This window comes from Rhincodon typus, chromosome 28, assembly GCF_021869965.1.
Source record: "Rhincodon typus isolate 14 chromosome 28, sRhiTyp1.1, whole genome shotgun sequence".
NCBI lineage: Eukaryota > Metazoa > Chordata > Chondrichthyes > Orectolobiformes > Rhincodontidae > Rhincodon > Rhincodon typus.
Window position 1 is genome coordinate 31071264 of NC_063359.1, and position 22885 is coordinate 31094148.

Consider the following 22885-nt stretch of genomic DNA (forward strand, 5'->3'; position numbering starts at 1 on the left):
AGACGACATGTCCATCCTGGGCCTCCTGCAGTGCCACAACGATGCCACCCGAAGGTTGCAGGAACAGCAACTCATATTCCGCTTGGGAACCCTGCAGCCCAATGGTATCAATGTGGATTTCACAAGTTTCAAAATCTCCCCTCCCCCTACCGCATCCCAAAACCAGTCCAGCTCGTCCCTGCCTCCCTAACCTGTTCTTCCTCCCACCTATCCCCTCCTCCCACCTCAAGCCGCACCTCCATCTCCTACCGACCAACCTCATCCCGCCCCCTTGACCTGTCCGTCCTCCCTGGACTGACCTATCCCCTTCCTAACTCCCTACCTACACTCACCTTTACTGGCTCCATCCCCGCCTCTTCGACCTGTTTGTTTCCTCTCCACCTATCCTCTCCTCTATCCCTCTTCTATCCGCCTCCCACTCTCTCCCTATTTATTTCAAAACCCCCTTCCCCTCCCCCTTTTCTGATGAAGGGTCTCGGCCCGAAACGTCAGCCTCTCTGCTCCTATGATGCTGCTTGGCCTGCTGTGTTCATCCAGCCCTGCACCTTGTTGTCAGTGGAAACCTCTAACCTATTTTCAAAAGATTGTCCATTTGATTTTGTCAGTGTTCCATGTGTTTTGTTTCATGTGGTGAATATGGTGATTTGATAGCCACAATTTTGGGGAACACCAGAATCCTAATGGACAACACTGCTCGAATAGGTATTCTGCCGGCTGAGGATTCATATCCTGTTTGACCCCAGCTGCAGCGTTCTAAGCTGCATTGGTGTGAAGCTACACAAATGCCTCAAATGTCTCGTACAGACTTTTTCTGCTACTAATGTATGAGTATGACCAATAACGTAACTTGCATAACGTAGTGCCATTTAAAAGTGGAAGTGGGAAGGAATTAATGGTCAGATTTACAGACAGAATGGGGACATTTTCACCTTTAATGTCGGATTGGTTGCTCTAATTATATAGGAGACCACACCATGAACAGCTATTATCTAACAAAAGCAACCAAGTTACTATATCTGAGAAACCAGGTTCAAGGAATCATTAGATGTAATAGGAAAAAAAATGTTAGGTAGATCTGTAACAGGTATGGAGATCTTTGCATTTTGTGTTGCACAAATTTAAAATAATTAGAATTAAAATAGTATTTGAGCTCCGTAACCAAATTTCTCATCCGTTTCTTTATCTCCAGATCAGTTTGAATATACGTAATGTACTTAGTCATGAATACCTGCTTATTACACATTAGCCACAGTAGAAGGTTCTTTTGTGTCATTGAATTCAGCCATTGGTCAGAAACAAGTGTAGAATGGAGACTTCTTTCCAACCTTGTGAGTTCAGATCTTCAGATAGAATTAAAAATGGGACTTTCTCAATTTCACATAATGAAACTCTGTGAAAGACTACTTTATCAAAGAGACTGTTGCTTTTCAGACTGTTGAAAATATCTCAACCCATTGTGGAATGATCCTTACTCTATTTGATTTTCATCATCACTTGTCTGAGCGTTTGAGTGTTGGTCAATAAATCCAAACATTACTTTTGGCCTACTTTTAGTGTCACTGTAATGGTCTAACAGAGGACAAGATTTACTGTGGAATCCATCATAGAATTTTTTCCATTCTTCAAGTCCAACATGATTAGACATTTTGATAAATGCATGAAAAAAAAAATTCTGGTATCAAGGATAAGATTTGAAATGTTCACATTAATTCTGCTTCATGTCCCTTTTGAGAAACCCGGCTCACAGATCTTGACCACCTCTATTGGTTTCAGTAATAACTGTAGCTATATAATTGCTACTGAGTTTCTCGGGCATTGTACTAAGCCTTCATTTCTTGTTCCTCGTGTATCCTCCATGAGAAGCCTTGCCTCTTTCCCACGATGGGGGATTTTTTCTGCTGTGCCAATAACAATTTTTTTAAAACCTCTTCTTTCGTTGCGTAGAAAGCTTAAATAACCTATGGTTTAAGTACTGAAGATTCATACTTCAGAAAACAAGCTAACATACCATAAATGGAAAAACTGCAGATTTAGATTTTCTAAATATAAAAGTATTTTAATTTTGTTATCTATTTTCAAGCTGTACTCCCCCAACTATAATGTTCCCTATGATGCTTTAAACATTGCATGTTGGATGTAGTCAAGTCCATGCTGCTGAATGCCAGCTCATTACGCTGAATGAGCTGCTACTCATGATGAATGTTGTCAGCATCATCTTTAAATGTAGGAAACTAGTGTAATGGAGGGAAGCCACTTTTTGGTCTAAATAGAAGAACCTCATTTAGTTAACAAAGTACAGTTTGTTGTATGATAGCAATAAGTTGCAGGTTACATTGATTGATAGTGTAGATTGGAAATTTAGGAGAACCAGGCTGGTAGTATAGGATGTCACCTGGGACTGTTCTGCTTCCTAATCAGTATTCCAATTTAGAAACTGGGTGATGGTTCTTGAGGGGAGTGCAGCAGAGCCAAGTCTATGGTGGAGGTGCAATGTTTTGGAAAGAAAGTCAAGAAGGAACAGGAGGTGAAGTTGCACTGATAATAAAGGATGGGATCGGTATGTTAGTAAGGGAGGATCCTAAACTAAAAGAAAAATGTGTGGAATCTGATTAGGTGGAGCTAAGAAACAGCAAAAGACAATTGACATAAATTGGAGTTATTTACTGGACCCCAAATGGTAATGTAGAGCATGGTATCAATGAGATGAGAGAAGCATGTAGGATGGGCAACATAATACTCATGATAGAATATGACATTATTCAGAACCAAGGTAGTTCCATCTGAAGCAAGTGTGTTAAGTTTGAATAAGGGAAATTACAAAGGCAGGAGACACAAATTGGCTGAGGTGGATTGGGAAAATACATTAAAAGACATGACCATATGTAGGCAAAGACCAGTCTTTAAAGAACTGTTAAATGGCTTGCAGCGACTTACTTTCTTTCAATGTGCAAAAACTCAAAAACAAGTCAGTCAACCATGGCTGGCAAAGAAAATTAAAGATTTTATGAGAATAAAAGAAAAGGCTTTGAACATTGCTGATAATTGTGATAATATGAAGATTGGAAGGGTTTTAGAATCCAGTAACGAGGACTGAAAAACTGATAAGGGAAGGGAAGGGAAAATAGCATATGAATGCAGCCTAGCAAATAATAAAAAAATGGACTGTAAAAGCTTCTATAGCTACATAAAAAGGAAATGTTAAGCTTGGATGAATATGGGTCTATTATATGCAGTGCCAGGAAAATTTATAATGGGGAGCAGCGAAATGGCAGAGACGTTAAATGATTACTTCGCTTCCATTTTCTGAGGGAAAATGCAAGAAATCTCCTAGAACTGGAGATCCAAGTGGCTAGGGAGAATGAAGAGTTGAAGGAAATTAGTATTATCAAGAAGGTTGTACTGGAGAAATTAATGGGACTGAAAGTTGGGACCTAATATTCTTTATCTGAGTGTCAAAGGAGGTGGCTATATAAAGAAAGTTGATGCATTTGATGATCATCTTTCAAAATTCTGTAAATTCTGGAATGCTTCCTACAGATTGGAAGCTAAAAAATGTCACCCCACTGTTTTAAGAAGTCCATGAGAGAGAAAACTGGGAGCTACAGACCTGTCTGCTTTACAGCAGTAGTGGGAAAATTTGATTTGATTTATTATTATCACATGTACTGAGATACACTGAAAAGTATTGTGTTATGTGCTAACCAGACAAATCATACCTTACATAAGTACATCAGGGTAAAAGAACAGAATGCAAAATATAGTGTTACAGCTACAGAGAAGGTTCAAAGAAAGATCAGCTCTAATATATGAGAGGACAGTTCATTAGTCTGGTAACAGCGGGGAAGAAGCTATTCTTAAATCTGTTGGTACGTTTTCAAACGTTTGTATCTTCTGCCCATGGAAGAGAGTATAGTCAGGGTAGAAGGGGTCTTTGATTATGTCGGTTGCTTTCCTGTGGCAGCAGAAGTGTAGACGGAATCAGTTTAAGGAAGGCTTGTTTTCATTATGGACAGGCTGGGATCACACTGTCTGTAATTTCTTGCAGTCTTGGGCAGAGCAGTTTCCAAACCAAGCCATGCTGCATCTGGATAGAATACTTTCTATGGTGCATCTATAAAAATTGTTAAGAATCATTGTGGACATGCTGAATTTCCTTGGCCTTCTGAGGCAGTAGAGGCATTGGTGGGCTTTCTTGGCTGAATGCTAGAATCTGTTATAAAGGATGTGATGAATGGACACTTGGATAAAAGTCATCTGATTGGGCTCAGTCAGCATAGATTTGGGAATGGGAAATTGTGTTGACAAACCTGTTGGAGTTTTTAAGGATGTTACTGCCAAAATTGATAAAGGGGTGTTCAATGGAAGTAGTGTACTTGGATTTTCAGAAGGCCTTTGATAAGGACCCCCCATAGAAGGTTGGTTCGCAAAATTAAAGCACATGGTATCAAAATAGTGTAATTACATAGATTAAGAAGTGGCTAACAGCCAGAAAATAGCAAGTAAGAAGAAATGGATCATTCTTACGTTGGCAGTTCTGTGATGAGTCTGGAACTGCAAGGATCAGTATTTGGGCCCCAACCATTCACAATATATATCAGTGGTTTAATTTCGAGGACTGAATGTAGTAGTTCCAAATTTGCAAATGATACAAAGCTAACTGTGAATGTTTGTTGTGAAAAAGATGTGAAGAGGCTTCAGAAGGATTTAGATATGCTTAATGATTCCACAGACATGGCAGATGGAACATAATGTGGAAAAGTAAGAGGTTATTTAGGAGGACAGTATAGAGTACTACCTAAATGGTACAAAGTTAGAAAATATGTCCTTGTCAATAAGTGACTGAAGGCTAACATGCAGGTGCTGTAAGCTATTAGGACAGCAAATGAAAGTTATTACAAGAGGATATGAGGGCTAGAGTAGTGAAGTTTTGCCTAAATTGTATAGAAGCTAAGTTAATCTGCACCTAGATTGGTATGTGCAATTTTAATCTCCTTACCTCAGGAAGGATATTACTGCCTTAGAAAGGGTGCAACAAAGGCTGTTGCAAATAAGATGTTTCCTCTGCTACAGTCTAGAACCAGGGGTTACAATTTAAAATAAGGGGGAATGCCATTTAGGACCAAGATGAGAAGAGATTCTTTTACTCAGACAGTCATGAATCTTCGGAATTCTCCATCCGAGAGGGTTGTTTAATCTCAGTCATTGAGTATATTTAAAGTAGGAGTTGATAGATTCCTGATTAGCAGTGGTGTAAAGGGTTAGTGGATAGTGTGGATAAGTGATCAGCCAGTCATGATTGTCTTAAATGGCAGAGCAGGCTCAATGGGCTGAATGGCCTACTCCTGCTCCTGTTGCAGAGACGTAGAGGAGGACCAGATATTGGGTCTCTTTTCTTCATAACCTAAGCTGTTTAAGACACGGGTCCATATTACATCACCATAGTGGTTGATGCTTCTGGTACTCCTCCATATTAACTCTTTCAGACCAAATGTACAATATCCACTATATGTGAAACTGAGCTTGTCTTGGATTGTTAAATAAATGTAGTGAATCCAAGACCAAAATGTGAATCCTCATCACTGCATTTGTTTACTGGATGCATCAAATCTACCGCACACCACCTCAGCACCAATAAATTCAGAAGATTGAACTCTGTATCCCAAATGGCTATAGACTGCTAGACAGATTATCTGAACAACACATTGTTGAATAAACAGCATACCAGATTATTTTGTTTACGCTCTGCAACTTGAGGAAGTAGCTGGTAGAACCTAATATTTGAAATAAGTGTTAAATTTTCACAAAGAGGTTAACATATCTATCAATGTATATATATGAAATGCAACTGAAACTGTCAAGCTTCCCATACCACGTAAGGAATTGCATCTACATCAGGTTTTATCACAAGTCCCATTGTATCTCTTTGGGAATCTCACATTGAATGAATTAATTATTTGCCTACATACCTGTAAGCATACTTAATGTTTTGCACACCAGTTCCCACAAGAAACATACAACAAATGAGTACCTAACTTTTCTTGGTGTTTATTCGAGAGGCATTTGTCAATACAGAATTCCCTGTCACTCTTCAAATAGTGCTGTGCTATCTTAAACATCTACTTAAACCATCCAGATACACAGTTAAATCAAAACTGACTTTTCAAAAAGCAGTAGGCCATCACTCTTGTGCCAGAGTGTCAGCAAGATTATTATTCAAGCTTTGTTTTTGACTCAATAAACTTCTGATTCACAGACAAAGGTGTAGTGAACCGAGTCATGGTGGCATATACCCTTCGTTGACTGGAAATGCTAACCAGAAATATCTGCTGTTTGCCATTTTATACTCGGCTGCTTGACATATCCCACATCAGCCTAACCATAATTTTCTATTATCTAGTGCATTGCGGAGCATTACTGACTTTTTAACCACTTTTTGGTATAATATATTACTACTTGTAAGCTAACTCTACCACTTCATTAAAATGTATTTGTTCTTTTGAAGCTAAGCATTTTAACTAATACTATAGCTCTGAAAAATAGATATAGAAACAATTCACCCTTGCTAAATATGACAACACATTTTCATTCCAAATGGAAGAACTGTTTTTAAATTGGCTTTGTTTTCTCACCTGGCTTTTGGAAGGGAACTGTTTGCTAGCAAAGGTTCCGTTTTTCTATTCATTACCTAAGCAGGTAGCTTCCACAGCATGCTGCATGAGCATATTATTTCTTTTTGATCCTTCATTGTGAGAGTTCTGTTTCTTATCCTCTCTGTTACAGCAGCAGGACTGTCAACTGTCTCTATTATTATGGTTTTCTTTATTCAGTCATGGGATATAGACAGAACTGGCTGAGCCAGCATCTATTGCCCAACCCTGGTTGGACCTTGAGGAGGCGGTGATAAGCTGCCGCCTTGAACTACTGCGGTCCATTTGGCACAGGTAAACCCACAATGCCATTAGGGAGGGAATTCTAGATTGTAGTGGTTATGGATTTGGCGGGTGCTATCTAACAAACCTTAGTGAATTTCTGCAATACATTTTGTAGGTGGTATACACAGCTGCTACTGAATATTGGCGGAGGGAGTGAATGTTTTTGGGTAGGGTGCCAATTAAGTAGACTGCTTTGTCCTGGAAGATATCTAGTTTTTTGAGTGTTGGAGCTGCATTCATTCGGGCAAGTGTGGAGTATTACGTTACAGTCCTGACTTGAGCATTGTAAATCATGGACAGGATTTAGGGAGTTAGGAGGCAAGTTACTAGATTCCTAGTATCTGACCTGCTCATGTAGCTGCTCTGTTTATATGGCTAGTCTAGTTCAGTTTCTGGTCAGTGGTAAATCCCAAGATGTTGATAGTGCAATATTCAGTGATGGTAATGCCTTCAAATGTCAAAGGGCATTGGTTAGATTCTCTCTTGCTGGAAGTGATCCATGCCTGACATTTGGTGGCATGAACATCACTTGCCACTTGTCAGCCCAAATCTGGACATTGTCCATATATTGTGCAGTCATCAGCAGACATTCCCAATTCAGACACGAGAAAGTCATTGAAGCATCTGAAGATGGTTGAGCTAGGACACCACCCTGAGGAATTCCTACAGTGATGTGCTGGAACTGAGATGAATGACATCCAACAACCAGAACCAGCTTCTTTTGTGTTAGGCATGACTCCAACCAATGGGGAGCTTTGCCCCTGATTCTCATTGATTCTAGTTTTACTGGGGCTCCTTGATACCACATTTGATCAAATATAGCCTTGTTGTCGAGGGCAGTCACTCTTCACCTCTGAAATGCAGCTCTTTTGTCCATGTTTGAACTGTAAAGCTGCAAAAAGGCTAGGAGCTGAGTGTCCCTGGTGAAACCCAAACTGAGCATCAGTGAGCAGGTTATTGCTGAGCAAGTGCTGCATGCTGGCACTATGGTTGACATCTTTCATCAGTTTACTGATGATCGAGAGTAGATTGGTGGGATGGTAATTAGCTGGGTTGGATTGTTCCAGCTTTTTGCGTACAGGACATCTCTGAGCAGTTTTCCACCTGGTCAGGTAAATGCGAGTATTCTGGACCAGCTTGGCAAGAGGTGAACCAAGTTTTGGAATGTGTCTCAAGTACTATTGCCATTATGTTGACAGGGCCCATAACATTTGCAGTATCCAGTACCACCAGTCATTTCTTAATAAACTGGAATCAATCTAACTAATTGAAGACTGGCATCTGTGATGTTGGAAACATCCAGAGGAGGCAAAACTGAAGTTGTTACAAATGCTTCAGCTTTCTCTTTACACTGATATGCTGGATTTGCCCCATCATTGAGGATGTTTGTGGAGCCACCTACTCCAGTGAGAAGTTGAATTATCCACCACCATTCATGACTGGATGTTAACAGGATTGCAGAGCTTAGGTCTGATCTATTGATTGTTGAATTACTTAGCTCTGTCTGACATTTGCTGTTTCGAACCCAACTGGTACTGTTTTGTGCTTCAATTTTCAATGCCTAGTGCTGCTTCTGACATACCCTCCTGCACTCTTCATTGAACCAGGGTTGATTCTTTGATTTGATGGTGATGGTACGGTGGGGGATAGGCTGCTGCTGATGTCCCACAGTGCCTCATGGGTGCTCATGTCTTGAGTTATTAGATATTTTTGAAGTCTGTCTCATTTAGGGTGTTAATGCCACCCAACACAATGGAGGGTATCCTCAATCTGAAGAGGATACAAAAAGAAAATACAATGTATTTTTCAAATGTGTTATAACGAGAAAATCAAATCAATTCTTTTGTTGTGCAAGGCAAAGCTGTGAGGGAGCAGTGAGAGTCAGGTTCATAAATTACTAGAAGTAATGGGAAGAACTGCCCTTATTTCAAGGGAGCTGAAAAACAAAAGTGAGGAAGTGATGTTCTAATTTTTTTGAATTCTTCTGGGACTGATTTCTTCTTGCGTAATGTTTTGATTTTTTTGGTACCAATACTTCAAATTTCTATTAGTTCAGCAAAGAGTTGCATTTCAGATATTCATCAAAATGACTGTGAGTTTAAAGTGTTAAATTATAAATGCTAATTACATAAAGGAGTCCTGATGAAGGGTTTTGGCCCAAAACATTGACTTACCTGCTCCTCGGATGCTGTCTGACCTGCTGTGCTTTTCCAGCCTCTTACCTATAGACCTCAGACGCTAATTATATAAAGTTTATTTGTTCTTCTTCAAGTTCAAAACCTTGAGTGATAATCTAATTGAGGTGTTTAAAGTGACAGAAGGACAGATACAGAGGAAGTATTTCCAGGATTAACTTTGAAGTTAGAAAACAGCTTTGTCAGATGTGGATTCTTGGAGAGGGCCATGCAATATATTGTTACTTCAGAGCATTGATGAGTCACACTGGTCACGTCAGGCACATGAAAGGTCAACAAGTAGTGAGGAGAGATTTATTTAATTCATGGGACGTAGATGTTGCTGGTCTACAGAATACAGTTAAGAGTTGATCTCATTACTGTGGGTATGAAGTCACATGTAAGCTAATCCAGGTGAGAGTGGCAGATTTATTTCCCTGAAAGACATCAGTGAACCTGATTTCTTTTTAAACAACAGTTGGCAGTGGTTACGTGCTTGCTATTAGACTAGCTTTTTCTTTATTTCAAGCATTTTTTTAAAAATTAGATTAAAATTTCACCAGCAGTCATGGGATTTGAACCATTATCCATAACATTAGCCTGGGGTTCTGGATTAGCAGTCCAGTGATTACCATTGACTACTGCAGGTGGGATAATGTACAGTCTTTAAATTCATTCTGATTTTATCCATTTTACTTAATTATCAGAATGTGCATTATAGTGTTTTGTTTTGATATATTGTGTAATACAATTTTACAAATTATTTAACTTTATAATTCTCAGGATAAAGTGTATTCAACTCTGAGGTAAATGTTGTGATTTTCAGAAATGCTCAACTAGTTGTTAACACAAGATGTTGACAAGTCTTACCTCAAACTATAACCTTATTTCTGCAGCAACAGTAACTGATTAAACATGTTGATTAATTGTAGTGGTTGTAAGAATATTGGTTGCATTAACTCACAGTAGAAAAATTCGCAGAACTCTGTGATTATTATAGCCTAAGGCTCTGTGACCTGGTGTATTGAGTAACTTTCTCAAGTGTTCTTTGGGATTAAAAGCTCATTATAGCCTGCAGCCACATTTCACACAGCTAATGCACAGAGCTGCATGTAATATAGTAAATGTAAGAATTGTTTGACAGGTTTCTGAAAGTTTTCCCTGCAGTAAATGCAGCTGATTGCTAATAATGCCTTTTTATATTACAGTTGCGCTCAAATATAAGCTAATTATAAAATACAATGCTTCAGAGCTCCTAATATAAAATCCACTATCAGATTTCAGAGCAATGCTAATACAGAGAAATAACAGCCTACTGTGCATCTTAGTGTAATGAGTTCTTGAGTTAAGCCATGGCATGTTGAAGAAAGGGCCAAATAGAACCTAGTGGCTTACTTGGAGGCCAGGAGAGAAAGGCCAGTGATTCAAAAATATTTCCATTCCTCAGATTCTGAAATGCAGCCCCACACTGGATATAGCACCCTAAGATCTGATGGTAATGATCATCTGATATGTTTACATTTCTTGTATTACTTTATACAACAGACTGTACTGTTCAGTCTTCTATAACACGCACTGAGATTGGTTTAAGTCTTTTGTTAGAATGTTATTGTAAAGCAGATATATTTGTTTAATTTGGACATATTTTCTCAGAGTTACATGTACATATTGTATCACAAAAAGGCAGCTTACGAGTAATCATCCAATATTTTTTCCCCCAAGAGTGGTCACTACCTTGAGTGTATCCATCTGAAAATTTCATGTACCCTAATGATCTGTTCTGCTTTGTACTTTTTTATTGCAGGTCACACTTGGAAAGGTATTAAAAGCAATAGTTGTGATGAGGAGTTTATTCATTGATCGAACAATTGTTAAAGCATATAATGAAAATGTCTACACAGAAGATGGGAAGGTAGGATGTTTGAAACATTAACTTGATTTTTGAAAAAGGTCCTTGCAATATCTGTTATTTATTACAAATCAGTCTGGATATTACAACTGCTGATATTGTAAACTAAAATTGGAGAAATGCATGGAACCGAAGTGAGTCTCTAAGTTCTTTGCATCCTGAGAATGATAAATGGAATTCCTGTAAGTAATGCAACTTTTATTGCATTCAACGTTTTAGAGTAAATATTCAACATATTATAGTGTTTATTACGGAGAACAATGGCATCATAGCTAGAGGATTTTAAAGTTAATGAACCAGTGATGTTTGATTAAATACAAAGGATTGAAGGCTAACAAATTACCTCAACCAGTAGCATGCAGGTTGCTATGTAGGAGATAGGAGAGGGGCATTGGTTTTCGTAACAAAAGAATAATTGTACCACTGAACATTGTAGGATAGAAAACATATTTGTTGTGCTTAAAATGATGACCAATCTATGCTAATTAACCTATTGTAAGCCAACATCCAATTGACAGATGAAAAACTGGAAACCATTCTAAGGTAAAGGTAGAGGATTGAGCATCTGTAAAGAAACCTAGATTTACAGTTTATTCCTCTGAATTTGAGGTTGGTTCATTCAATTTGACAAATAATACAATTTTTTAGACCTCTCAAATTGGTGTTATTTTTGCTCCAATTAAACTATCTCTATTTTTAGCTTAAATAATTATTTTAAATATGAAGAACAAACTGTTGAAGAGAATGATCCTGCTTAATTTTGAGGATAGAACAAGAAATGTTATATAGAAAACAACATGTTACTGTTCATGACTTGTGATTCTGAACTCAGAAATCCATCTGCTCTTCCACATCACCAAATCCTTCTGCAATATTCTTCAGATCCATGTCTATTAGCATTTGAGAAACCTATTTCTTAAAGTGCTTTTATATCCAGCTGACCATACTCAAGAATATTAGAAGTCTAACTTTTTTTAATGTTGCCACATCATTAGCCTGACCAGAAATAATGGCTAAATGTGAAATTATTTTGCCACTCTACTCCAATAAAATGTGAGCACCCTATTTCATTGGAGACAGTTGAGAGAAGGTTCACTATGATGATCAATGGTATGGAGGGATTGTCTCATGAGCAAAAGCTAAACAGGTTGGGACTCTAATGGATCCTAATAAATGGCAATGGATCAGGATCAAGGGACTGAATGGACTACTCCTGTCCGTGTGTCTCATGGCCTTAGAGTTCTGACCTGGAATTTATTCTATATCTGACAGTGCTATTCACTTCCAACAATTTAAATAACTGCTGTTAACTCCTCTTTCTTCCTCTTCTCTGATCAGCTTCTAATCTATTTTTCTTTCTTCTCCTTATTGTACACATCTTAATCTTCTGCAGTGGTACTTCGTGTGGTACTTTGTCAAAAGTTATCCGAAAATCCATGTGTATTGCATCCAATGTACTTTTTTTAAAAATGTAACATATACCATCTCCACAAAATTGATGGAAATTCCTATAATATATAGTTTATTTTAATTTTTGGAAATCTTCCAATCAAACTAAAGTCTTCAGAATCAACGGCAAACCAAGGATCAGGAGTTACTTTTTTTAAAGGAGGCACTAAATGAAATAGGATTTCCAGTATGGGGGCAGTGTTGCTGACTGGAGTCTGACAGGAATTGGTGTTTGAAACTCTTTAAACACTACATAAATTGCCAAGGTGCTGAAACCGTGTATAAACTAGTTAATTAGCAGAATAGTAAAATAATCATTGGAATATTGGATAGTCGATGGCCTAGTGGTACTATCACTGGACTGTTAATTCGGAGACCCTGGTAATATTCTGGAGACCTGGGTTTGAATCATGCTGTGGCAGATGGTGGAATTTGAATTCACCGAAACATCTGGAATTAAGAGTCTAATGATGACCATGAATCCATTTGTTGATCATTGAAGAAAACGATCTGGTTCACTAATTCCTTTTAGGGAAGGAAAATGCCATCCTTACCTAGTCTGGCCTCCATGTGACTCCAGACCCACAGCAATGTGGTTGACACTTAAGCGCCCTCTGAACAATTAGAGATGGACAGTAAGTGTTGGCCTAGCCGCTGACGCCCTCATCTGTGAATGAATAAAAAAAATGGAGACAACTGAAACTGGATGTCATTAAAGACTTGTAGAAGTCCATGGTTCAGTTATAAAATTCTGCAAACAAATGAAATTTTCTCTTAACATGAACTGCTGGAGGTTGGGAGAAAGATTGTGCAACATTACTGCCTGATGTTTTGAATAAAAACAGAACATCAAGATTTAGAATGTGATACATGACTTTCATTATCTATGATTTGATTAAAAATCAGTTTGATTTTGATTGAATGTCAGAAACCCTGTCACTTAGTTGAGAATCTCCAAACCAAATGACTGAGAAATCCTCACAAGTAGAGTTTCCATTTATGCCTCGCCAGAAGATTTGAGCATAAGTCAGCAAGAACTAAGATCTGGAAACTAAAAAATAATTAAGTCTGCTCTTGACGGTCAACTGATTTGCACCATTTTGCTTACCTGATAGTGCTGGAAAACGTATTGCTGCGTGTCTAGCTTAGACCACCCTACCTGTTAAGAGAGTTATTCATTGGATTATCTAAAGGGAGTAGGTTGTGTGCTATTATCACAAAAACAACATGGAAGTCTTGTAGAAGATAGAAGAAGGTATTTCTCTTTCCTGCAATGCTGTTCCCATTGCTGGATATAGGCACCTTGTGACAGGATAGAGCAACTAACTTTATCGCTATTGAAGATGCAAATTTAGGACTTTCTCGTGGAATTAGGGAATTCTGGGATTTCAAACCTCCTCCGAGATTTGCATGTATGTTAGAAGTCAAAGTTTGATAAACTTAAAGTTAAACCAATCTCAGACTGGAAACAGTAGAGTCCTTGTCCCTTCTGATACCTACTTTTCCATGCCCTTCTTGAATCCTCCCTTATCAGAGCCCTTGACAACTGAAGGCTACCCGCAATATTGGAGCAATTGTAATTGGGAATGTACAAGAGACCAGAATTAGATGAGTGAGTTTTGTAGATTTGGAGGACAACAGAGAGATCAGGAGGGATAAGACCATTGGTGGTATTTGAAAGCAAGATGGAAATTTTAAAATGAAGCCATTACTTGTCCAGATTCAATGTAGATCCATGAGCATAGGCATGATAACAGATTGGAACTTAACTGGGTTTTAAGATATGGACAGCCAAGGTTTGAATAACCTCAGGTATTTCTAACTCTGCTTAGGAGGATAGAATGTGGACGATCAACCAACCGTCATTTAATATCCACCCGTATGTTCAATAAATAACTTGTATGTGCATATTTACAAAGCATGTCAACTAACGCTTAGAGGTGAGTCAATTTTGACTCCTTAAAAGACATTGATTAATATAGTGTACTAGAGTGTAGATAATTGAACATGAAAACATAGTTAGATAACAGTATCTTTTTATTTTAGACTATAAATGGTTTACTCTTCAATAGTCAGTGGCTCACTTGTATGAGTGCATTCTGTGTCCTTGAATTGTGTTTATTTTGTCTTTGTGAATTTCAGTACTGCACAGCAAGTATGAGCTATTGATCACTTAAGTGTTGGAAGGATATCCCAGGACTATTTGTTCATTGACATATTAACTAATTCGCTCTCTTTGATGTATTACATATGACACATTCTAGATGCTTTCACACCAAACTGCATTTCAGCAGTTAAGGCAGTTCACTATTTGATTCCTAGCCGCCAGGTTGCAAGTTTGAACCTTGATGTTACGTGATGAACATGGGCACAACTTGGCTGTTAGATTCTGGCGTTTTTTTCGGGCAGGCAGTAAATTGACCAAACTGTAAATTTCAGCACTCTTGATATTCCAAAAGCCAGCATACAGTGGAGTTTTGTATTAAGACCATCCTGATTGCCTGACATAGCTGACTCCATGAGAAAAGCTTAGGAAATTGCAGATTCTGAAGGGCAATTCTCATGCATCCGGAATCTTCCGGGAACATCCATTAAAACAGATAATTTGGAGGATTTGGACTCACCCAGGAATTAACAAAAGATTGAAAACCTACTCTGACTCCTTGGTCACTGTTGAACTGATCTCTCATACCTCCCAAAAATAACAAGAACACCCTCTCCAAACCTACCATTTTGGGTCCCCACCCGCAGCTTGTGCGCACAACCATTTTAACTCTCCAATAAAACTTCTAAACCAGTCTGTTTCTTCTTTGGATGCAAAATTATCTTTGAGAGAATCTGGCCAGAAATATCAACATTTGGTTAACTTTTTTGAAATAGAGTTGTTGATTCAAAACCCCTTCTAACTTATTCTGCTTAACATCTATATTTAAAGGCCTCAAAACTTGATTTCTAGTCTTATAACGTTTGTCTGTAAATTTTAAAAGGATTTCCAAAGCTTCCATTTGTTGAACTTCTAGCTCTGAGAATGCTTTTCCATCTGATCTTGCTTCTAGTAGTAAGCAACAACGCAAGGCATTTTTCTTTTCTTTTGTTTCTTGTTGATGGTGACAACCTGTGTCTATGTATCCATTAGAATTTTTCCTTTATTATAAGCTGTTCGTGATACCCAAGTAGGAAGTCACATCCCAATATTTTGCACTTTGTTTCAGCTGTTCTTGTCTAAAGTTACTCCAGTTACAGTCTTATAGAATCTTAGAGATGAACAGCACAGAACCAGACCTTTCGGTCCAACTCGTCCATGCCGACCAGATATCCTAAATTAATCTAGCCCCATTTGCCAGCATTTGACCCATATCCCTCTAAACCCTTCCTATTCATATACCCATCCAGATTCCTTATAAATATTGTACTTGTATCAGCCTCTACCACTCCATCTGGTAGCTCATTCCATACAAGCACCACCCTCTGCATGAAAAAGTTGCCCCTTAGGTCCCTTTTTAAATCTTTCCCCTCTCACCTTAAACCTATGCCCTCTAGTTTTTGACTCCCACACCCCAGGGAAAAGACCTTGTTTATTTACCCTATCCATGCTCCTCATGATTTTATAAACCTCTATAAGGTCACCCCTCAGCCTTCGATGCTCCAGGGGAAATAGCCCCAGCCTATTCAGCCTCTCCCTATAACTTAAACCCTCCAACCCTGGCAACATCCTTGTAAATCTTTTCCAAACCCTTCCAAGTTTCACAACATCCTGCCTAGAGCAGGGAGACCAGAATTGCACACAGTATTCTGCAAGTGGCCTAACCAATGTCCTGTACAGCCGCAACGTGACCTCCCAACTCCTGCACTCAATGCACTGATCAATAAAGGCAAGCATACTAAATGCCACCTTCACTGCAACCAACTACCTGCAACTTCACTTTTCAAGGAACTATGAGCCTGCACTCCATTGTCTCTTTTTGTTCAGCAGTGTTTGAAAATAACTTAATTTCTTATCCTCACTTTTAAATAACCATCATCTACAACCAATGTCTTTTAAAATCCATCTGGACTGTGCAATAGAAGACCAAGACACCTTTCTTTAAATTTATTAATTACTCAGTCTTATAAGCTCCTTCCACACACTAGTGCTATCTGTTCCCCTTTAATATCCCTCTAATCAATTAATTCCAATCACCTGCTTAACTAGTTGCTATATTAATAACTTCAATCTTGTCACTCTCCACAAATTGTAAAGAAAATTTTCATGGTTTTTTTTTACTTTAGTCACTCATATTCGTCCTTGTGCCCTTGATTCATTGTGGTGTGAAATGTCTTCTGAACAATATGTTGTTCATTTTCTTATTTACAATATGAGCTAATCTCTTATCTGGAAGATCCGTGATCCATTCAGAAATTCTTTCTGTCAAAGTTTTTCTTGCTGCTGACTGTCAGTATGCTGAACATTCAGGGAATGAACAACTGAATATTTTAAGTCTGAAGAAACAAAACACTTCAATTAAGATTCAGCCAAACCCTTACCTTGCCCATTTTATATATACATCTTACAATGTATAGTTGTGTGAAAGGCTCTGTTTGTTCCAAGTACCTGCTGTAAACATATTGCAGTGCGCAAGCAAGAGAACTCATGCAAATTAGATAATGTCATTGTACTTGTGTTCTATGATTGACAGTTGTAATGGAAATAAATGCAGTGCTTTCTCTTACCCTAAAGAGACAGCATTTTGAATTAGGGGACAAGCATCAGTGAAAATGAAAGTAGAATATAGTTCAAAAACGTGTCTAAATAAGTATGCTTGTGTATTTATATATGTATGTATATGTGTGTCCATTACACAATCAAGCGCATTTACATTTTATAATGTATGCTAAATAGTATGAAAAATAATTAATTGAAATGCAATAGCTGGCAAAAGATTAAATCTGATCTCTCAATTAAAATATTTTATTTCATTAGGGAAAGAAAGGATCATGATCTTGTAGTCTTACTGTGGGTATTTTATTTCCTGACGCATTGGTGGCTTGCTAATTTAACACTGTTAAAGATGCCCATGCAGTCCTGACTGAATTTCAGCTAAAACCACTGGGGTCATGTTTTTGCCATGGCATTGTTAATTACCTAGAAACAGGAGCAAAGAGGCACCTCCCAGAGTAACAGAGGGAGAAGAATTCTATCAAAGCATAGGTTCAAAGATGCTGAAATCTGTCTCCTGGGTCATTTCTGATCCCCAATCCTTCTGACTTCAAAGTGAGATGTCTTTCGAAGAGGGGGGCTGAATTTGGTTCTTTAATCAGTGCTGACACAAGCCCTGTTTGATATTAGAAGCAGGGAACAGTTTGATTTGTGCTATCCTTTTGAAATCATTCTGATGACCTTCAGAAACCTTCATTACTGACTTACCAGGAGGAAAAACCTGCAGCATGATAGGATTGGGTTTAATTTAGATGCTGTAAGTGCCTGAAATTGTGCTTGCAGTATTTATTACAAATACAGTGCTTGATTGAAAGTGAATAGATGAGCAGTAATGTACAAGTGAAGTGCATTATTTAATTTGTTGACTTTTTGATCTATTGCAATGAAGGTGTGAGCTTTTGCCACAAGTCAACATGATCAAGAGTAGTCCTCTACTGGAGCTTATCAGCAGGCCTAAACAGATTGATTTTCATCTATTTACACTCCATTTGTGTATTGCACTACTCCTTTCAGTTGACCTTTTTCTCCTAATACAAGTTTTGATTTGGGCAGTGGTGTAACTTTCTGTTCACACATTTTTATCAGGAAAACCAATACGGATGCTACAAAGAGAAATATTTTTCAAAATGTCTTGCTTTTAAATAATAACTAATAATATTCTAAATCATTCTTCATAATCCAACCAGTCTGTTTTTTTTTGCCTGGTATCATTGTGTGTGGAATAACAAATATTCCATGAACTGCAGAAGGAAAAAAGTTTGATTTTTTTATTTACTCTGATCCGCTTCCCTGAATACTTTTGTTTCCCCTCCCATTGTGAAACATTCCAATGACCATTGTCTCAGCTAATAAACTGGGGAAAGAAGTTCCTAGAAAGTTGTGCACACCTGACCAGCTTATATCAGCAGGTGTCATCTCCTTGAAAATATAAGGAGCATATGTGCCCAAGACCGAACAAATTTACCTAGTGACTAGCTAAGATACAGACTTGGAAAGTCCTGAAATTGATCCTAGTTTATGCTGAGTTTATTGCACTTGGGCAGTAGGAGCAGCTGCACTTGGTCTCTGCACACTTCTTAAGTGGGGGTGAATCAGTGAGATACCTGCTAACATTGTTGAATGACATCCAGAAGTGGACTGAAGATAGATAGGATCAGGCTTAATATTAATACTAACTAAGATCAAATAGTTTGTGAAGTACATTATAGATTGCACATGATTAATGCCCAGCTGGGACAGGTGGGGGGTTTGGTACTGATTACTAATCAAACAGTAAGCCAGCAAGAAACGGTTAGAGAGAGAGGAAGGAAATTAGTTGGTTGATTTCCTTCAGAAATGGAATGCAGTAATTGATTCTCACATTACAGAAGAGGGATATTTGGCCCATCTCTGAGCAATATCCAATTAGTTAAAATACCCACTTTTCTTTCCCTAATGTGCTGAAAATATTTTCTGTTCAAGTGTGACCAACTTTTTCCTGAAATATGCTTACAGATATTGAATCTGCTTTCACTACCAATCAGGCAGAGAACTCTAATTCATAATTTCTTGCTGGGACCTTTCATAACCTTTTTTTTTAATAAGTCATTTTAAATTTATACCTTATGCTTATCACCCACCCACCAGTGTAAACTGTGTTTCTCTTTATTTACTCTATCAACATCTCTTGATTTTGGACATGGAAGGACTAAACTAAATAGAGAGTGGGGTGGCTTCAGTTGCATGGAAAATTATGAAAAGTTAAAGGGGAGAGCGCTCAGCACAGGTTAAAGTTTCCATGTGATAGGACAGAAAATGGAAAGACTCAGGAATCTATCTTCAGGCACAGCGGATGAGGGGACACGTATGAGAAGGAGATCAGTCAATGCAGGACTGAGGGTATTGTATTTAAATGCACACAGTATACAAAACAAGGTAAATGAGCTTGTAGCTCAGATTGAAATTGACAGCTATGATGACATTGGTATCACAGAGATGTGGCTGCAAGGGGATCAGGGCTGGATATTAAATATCCAAGGATACATGTCCTGTCAAAAGGACAGGCAGATGGGCCGAGGAGGCAGGGTTGCCTTGTTAGTAAGAAATGAAACAAAATTAAATGCGAGAAATGATATTGGAAAGTGTAGAATCTGTGTGTACATTTGAGGGAACCTCAAAGGAAAAAGACCCTGCTGAGAGTTGTGTATAGGCAGCAGTCAGGATTTGAAGAAAATAAATCAGGAGAAAGAAAAGGCATGTAAGAAAGGCACTATTACAATAATAATGGGGCTTCAATATGCAGGTGGACTGGGAAAATCAGGTTGGCAGCAGATCTCCAGAAAAGGAATTCCTGGAATGTCTACAAGATTTTTTGGAGCAGGTTGTGGTAGAGCCCATGAGGGAACAGGCAGTTCTGGTTTAAGTGGTGCGTAAAGAAACAGACTTGATTCGGGAGCTGAAGGTGAAGAAACCCCTCAGGGACAATGATCATATTGTAGAATTCACCCTGCAGTTACAAAGAGAGAAGACTGATTCGGATGTAGTGGCATTACAATTGAGTAAAGGTACAAAGACATGAGGGAGGAGCTGGCCAGTGTTGATTGGAACGGAAGCCTAGCAGGGCAAACGGTGGAGCAGCAATGGCAGGAGTTTCTGTGGGTAATTTGGAAGGCACAGCAGAAATTCATCCCAATAAATAAGGAACATATTAAGGGGAGGATGAGGCAGCCATGGCTGATGAGGGAAGACGGACGGCATAAAAGCAAAAGAAAAAGCATCCAATGTAGCGAAGATTAGTGAGGAGCCAGAGGTTTGGATGCCTTTAAAAATCAGCAGAGGGTAACTTAAAAAAGCAATGGGGGTGCGTGGGGGAAGGTGAAATAATATAAAAAGCTAGTTAGTAATATAAAAGAAGATTGCGAGAGGTTTTTTTAGATATCTAAAAGGTAAGGGAAAGGCAAGAGTGGACATTGGATCGCTGGAGAAGTAGTAATGGGGAACAAAGAAATGGCAGGGGAACTGAATAAGTACTTTGCATAGGTACTTTCACAGTGGAGAATGCAAGCAACATGCCAGAACTTCAAGAGTCAAGGGCAGAGGTGAGTTTAGTGACCATCACTAAGGAGAAGATGCTGGGGAAGCGGAAAGGTCTGAAGGCAGATGAATCACCTAGACCAGATTGACTACATCCTAGAGTTCTGAAGGAGAAAGCTAAGAACATTATAGACGATTGGTGATCTCTCAGGAATCATTGGAGTCAGGGAGGGTTCCAGAGGACTGGAAAATGGCTAATGTCGTATTCCTGTTTAAGAAGGGAGGAAGGCAGAAGACCGGAAGCTATGGGCCAGTTAGCCTAACCTCAGTCATTGGTGAGATTTTTAGAGTCCATTTTTAAACATGAGATTGAGGAGTACTTGGAAGTGCATGGTAAATTAGGGAAAGTCATCAAGGGGAGGGCATGCCAGATAATTCTGTTCGAATTCTTTGAGGAAGTAATGAGCAAGTTAGACAGAGGAGAGTCAGTGGATGTGATCTATTTGGATTTTCAAAAGCCTTTGACAAAGTGCATGTGCTGATGATAGAGGGAGTAAATATTCAGAGTAATTGTTAAGCTCCAAGTCAAATGGACTTCTTTATCCTGGATGATTATAACATCACTGTTAAGTGAAACCCATTCTGGCTATGGACTTTAGATAACTGGCTAAAGTCCACATTGCCATTCCTCAACCACTGTTGAATGTACAATTTTAAAATATACCAGAAAGAACAAGATGTTGAGATGCATAAGAGCAATATCACTTAATTCTCAGGATTAGTGCATTCGATCCCTGCAAATGTATTATAAATCACAAACACATTATAGACAACGTGAAAATGAAACAGTTTTAAAATGTTGCAAATCAATTTTAAAAAGCAAGTACTTTCTACATTACACAGAATCAAAGAGTCCCCACAGTGTCGTAGCAGGCCTTTTAGCCCTTCATGTCCACACTGACCCTCTGAAGAACATCCCACCCAGACCCACCCCTTGTCTTATTTCTGTAACTCTGCATTTCTTATGCTAATCCACCTAGCCTGCACATCCCTGGACACTACAGGTAATTTAGCATGGCCAGTCCACCTACATCTTTGGACTGGTGAGGAAACCAGCGCACCGGAGGAAACCCACGCTGACACGGGGAGAATGTGCAAACTCCACACAGACAGTCACCCAGGGCTGAAACCGAAGCCAGGTCAATGGCGCTTTGAGGCAGCAGCGCTAACCACTGAGCCACTGTGCTGCTAATTACAGTAGTCATCGGTTAACTACTCTCTCAAATTAAGCTTCTTGCCATCAGAAATTGAGCAATCAAACTGGTGGATCTATGCAGGATTATTTATGATGGGATGAATTTTGATAAACTCAAATTGAGGAAATTTCCTCCAGTTCCTGGTTGTTGGAACAAGAGAAAATGCTCAGAGATTGGGAGCTGTAGTATAAGCAGCTCCAATTCTGCAAGTGGTGATTAGTTTTTTTTTTAAACGATAAAGTTGTGAGGCAGTAATCTACTGGGAACTTCAGTAACTGATACAGGATTGAGAAGGTTGGTGTTGCCCAGTATAGAAAGTTGGTGGTAACAGGATGTGTGGACACAGCTGGTGTACAAACCGACCAATCCAAAATGATCAGTTGATGCTGTGGAATGGGTATAATGATGTTTCTCTAACCCGCTAAGTTTTTGAGAGGAGCTTCTATAAAAAGAACCACAAGGCAAGGTAATAACTGCAAATATTGATTAAGCCTATCAAAACTGGAAGTGCCAAAAGAATGCCAGAAATTATTAGCATAAGTTTCGAAAAGTTTTTCCTAAATCATAACGAAAAAGTGAAATTGAACAGCAACTTATATCTAGTGCCTTTAACATAACTAAAGTTATTTAGATTTATTTATTTGTCACGTGTACTAAGTTTAGGAATACGTAAGTACTGTGAAAAGTGCACAAAGTTGCCATTCAGTGGCACCCAGTTGGTTACAAAAACCAGAATTAAAAGATTTAACAGAACCAAAAGTAAGTAAGAAAAAAAAAAGTCCAGATCTTAGAGTCCCAAGTCTCATCTCCACAATGGTGCAGGCCCCGCTCCAATCTCTAGGACACCCAGGAGACTTCCTCTGCCGCCGCCGCCATGAGAAAGGCCCGCTCTCACCGCCGACTCTCGCTGCCCCCTCACACACCCCGCTCTCACCGCCGACTGCTGCCCCCTCACA

The 22885-nt window shown here is 38.8% G+C and overlaps 1 protein-coding gene across 1 annotated transcript in view; it reads left to right on the top strand.

The window, feature by feature from the left end:
* The window catches only part of med27 (mediator complex subunit 27), a 233217-nt gene that overhangs the window by 187651 nt on the left and 22681 nt on the right, over window positions 1–22885 (top strand). Inside the window, exon 5 of the mRNA XM_048613701.1 lies at window positions 10911–11018. Coding sequence (XP_048469658.1) covers window positions 10911–11018 — 108 coding nt within the window. The remainder of the gene's footprint in view (window positions 1–10910; window positions 11019–22885) is intronic.